The sequence below is a fragment of the Asparagus officinalis genome, chromosome 6, assembly GCF_001876935.1.
Source record: "Asparagus officinalis chromosome 6, Aspof.V1, whole genome shotgun sequence".
Lineage (NCBI taxonomy): Eukaryota > Viridiplantae > Streptophyta > Magnoliopsida > Asparagales > Asparagaceae > Asparagus > Asparagus officinalis.
Genome location: NC_033799.1, coordinates 367826 through 370230, shown reverse-complemented (window position 1 = coordinate 370230; position 2405 = coordinate 367826). Strand labels below are relative to the sequence as shown.

The following is a 2405-nucleotide window of genomic DNA, read 5'->3' as shown; positions in this document are numbered from 1 at the left end:
TCTCTCTCTCTCTCTCTCTCTATATATATATATATATATATATATATATATATATATATATATATATACTCTCTCTCTTAGTATATAAGTGATGTAGGACGCTTAATCTGAGTTGGAGTCTATTTAGATTAGGAAATATAGATTAGAAAATAAATTTAATTTTAGATTCAGATTAGATTAGAAAACAAAATCAAATTTGATTCATGATTTATTTCCTCTATTATAAGGAGTCTTTTTAGGATAGAATTTGACATTTTTTGTAATATTAGTCTTACTAGGAGTCTTATTTGATACTTTCTATTTTTATAATTCTAGTCTTACTCTAGGAGTCTTATTTGATACTTTCTATTTTTATAATTCTAGTCTTACTAGGAGTCTTATTTATTTTTCTATTTAAGAAGAGTCATGTAACCCCAAAGGAGAATAACTTTTTATCAATAAAATTTCTCTTTTTTAATATTTTATTCGTGGATTCGAAGTTCTTCATGGATTCGAAGATCATTCTTTGTGGATTCAGAGAACACCCTTGGTGGATTCCGATGTTATCACTTCCACGCTGCGTCAATTGGTATCAGAGCCTTGTTCCTCCGATCTAATAACAGGTGATGAAGCCCCTTACTCTCGAACTGAGTTTGACGTGCCGAAGGCCGATTTTAATCAGATGAAGACTATTTTTGAGCGACTTGCGTCGATAGAAGACGTTGATGGTCGCCAACGACGTGATCCGACTCCATATGATAAATTCAACAGGGACAATGATCTTAAGCAAGACATTAGAGTTGAGAAGAGTAGTAAAGAAGCAATAAAGAAAGAAGAACCATCTCCGGAGCAAAATATCTTTCGCACGAGATACACCGTGATGCAGAAGATTTGTAATGTTATAATTGATCATCACAGCAGTAAGAATCTTGTCTCTCGGCATATGGTGGTGAAGTTAGGACTGAAGATAGAGAAACTCCCACCTCTCTACATGATCGACTGGATTAGCATGGATAATGTTGTGCAGAACGATGAGAAGTGTCGGGTACGTTTTTCCATTAGCCAAACTTATTTTGATGATGTGTTGACATTGTTGTGCAATGTGGTCGAGATGGATACTTGTCATATGCTTTTAGGTAGGCCATGGCAATTCAATAATGGAGCTACCCATAGGAGCAGAGACAATGTTTATATCTTCAAGAAAGGTGAACGACGAATTGTGCTCAAGCCTCTTACAGAAAAGGAGCCACCTAAGATAAAGACTACTGAGAATAAGGAACTCTTGGTGACAAACAATGATGCTTTAGCAGAAAACTTGAAGCAATCTGAAGAAGTTTGTGACTTGATTGTAACTGAAAAAGAAGAATCTGCCTCTACCGAAATTCCTCCTAAGGAGCAAACACTTGATATGCATGAGATTCATGATGGTGATATGATAGTGAAGATGGATGATACACATGATATTCTTAAAACTTGATATGCATGAGATTCATGATGGTGATATGATAGTGAAGATGGATGATACACATGATATTCTTAAAATGGTTGAGAGTGATATTGCACATATTGATGTTATCCCGATAGAGGAGAAGGATAAAATAGAGAGTGATGCAATTGATGGTATGTGTGAATTGTTTGGTGGAGGGCTAGAGACAAAGGAGGTGAAAGATTTGTGTATGGAGTATGACGCGAGTTTCTCTTCTCTGGAAGCAAAGATTGTTAATAATTTCAAGGTGATGATACTTTCAACACTAGAATATGAGAAGCAACATGGAACATATTTTGAGGAGCTTTTCAAGTCAATTGCAGATCCACATGCTGTCAGACACATAACCATGGTGTGTGAAAGATTTATTCAAGAATTTGAGTCAGAATAAGTCCTAGCTGAAGAGGCAAAACAACAGATGAAGAAAATCAATGCTCAGTACAAGGCAGATGTTGATCGTTGTAAGAGAAGAAAATTATCTATCAATGAAGCTACTATTCTAACAAATATAAGCTCGGGGTCGAGCTTCTTTCAACAATGAGAGACTGATGTAGGACGCTTAATCTGAGTTGGAGTCTATTTAGATTAAGAAATATAGATTAGAAAATAAATTCAATTTTAGAGTCAGATTAGATTAGGAAACAAAATCAATTTTGATTCATGATTTGTTTCCTCTATTATAAGGAGTTTTTTTAGGATAGAATTTGACACTTTTTTTTTAATAATAGTCTTACTAGGAGTCTTATTTGATACTTTCTATTTTTATAATTCTAGTCTTACTAGGAGTCTTATTTATTTTTTCTATTTAAGAAGAGTCATGTAACCCCAAAGGAGAATAACTTTTTATCAATAAAATTTCTCTTTTTTAATATCTTCTTCATGGATTCGAAGTTCTTCGTGGATTTGAAGATCGTTCTTTGTGGATTCAGAGAACACCCTT

The 2405-nt window shown here is 34.1% G+C and overlaps 1 protein-coding gene across 1 annotated transcript; it reads left to right on the top strand.

The window, feature by feature from the left end:
* On the top strand, window positions 1458-1856 carry LOC109844648. Its single transcript, XM_020413762.1, has one exon. The coding sequence runs from the start codon at window positions 1458-1460 to the stop codon at window positions 1854-1856; it is 399 nt and encodes a 132-aa protein (XP_020269351.1).

What these genes read in the sequence shown, in the direction of transcription:
- LOC109844648 (XM_020413762.1), top strand. Translation starts at nt 1,458, where the DNA reads ATGCATGAGATTCATGATGGTGATATGATAGTGAAGATGGATGATACA.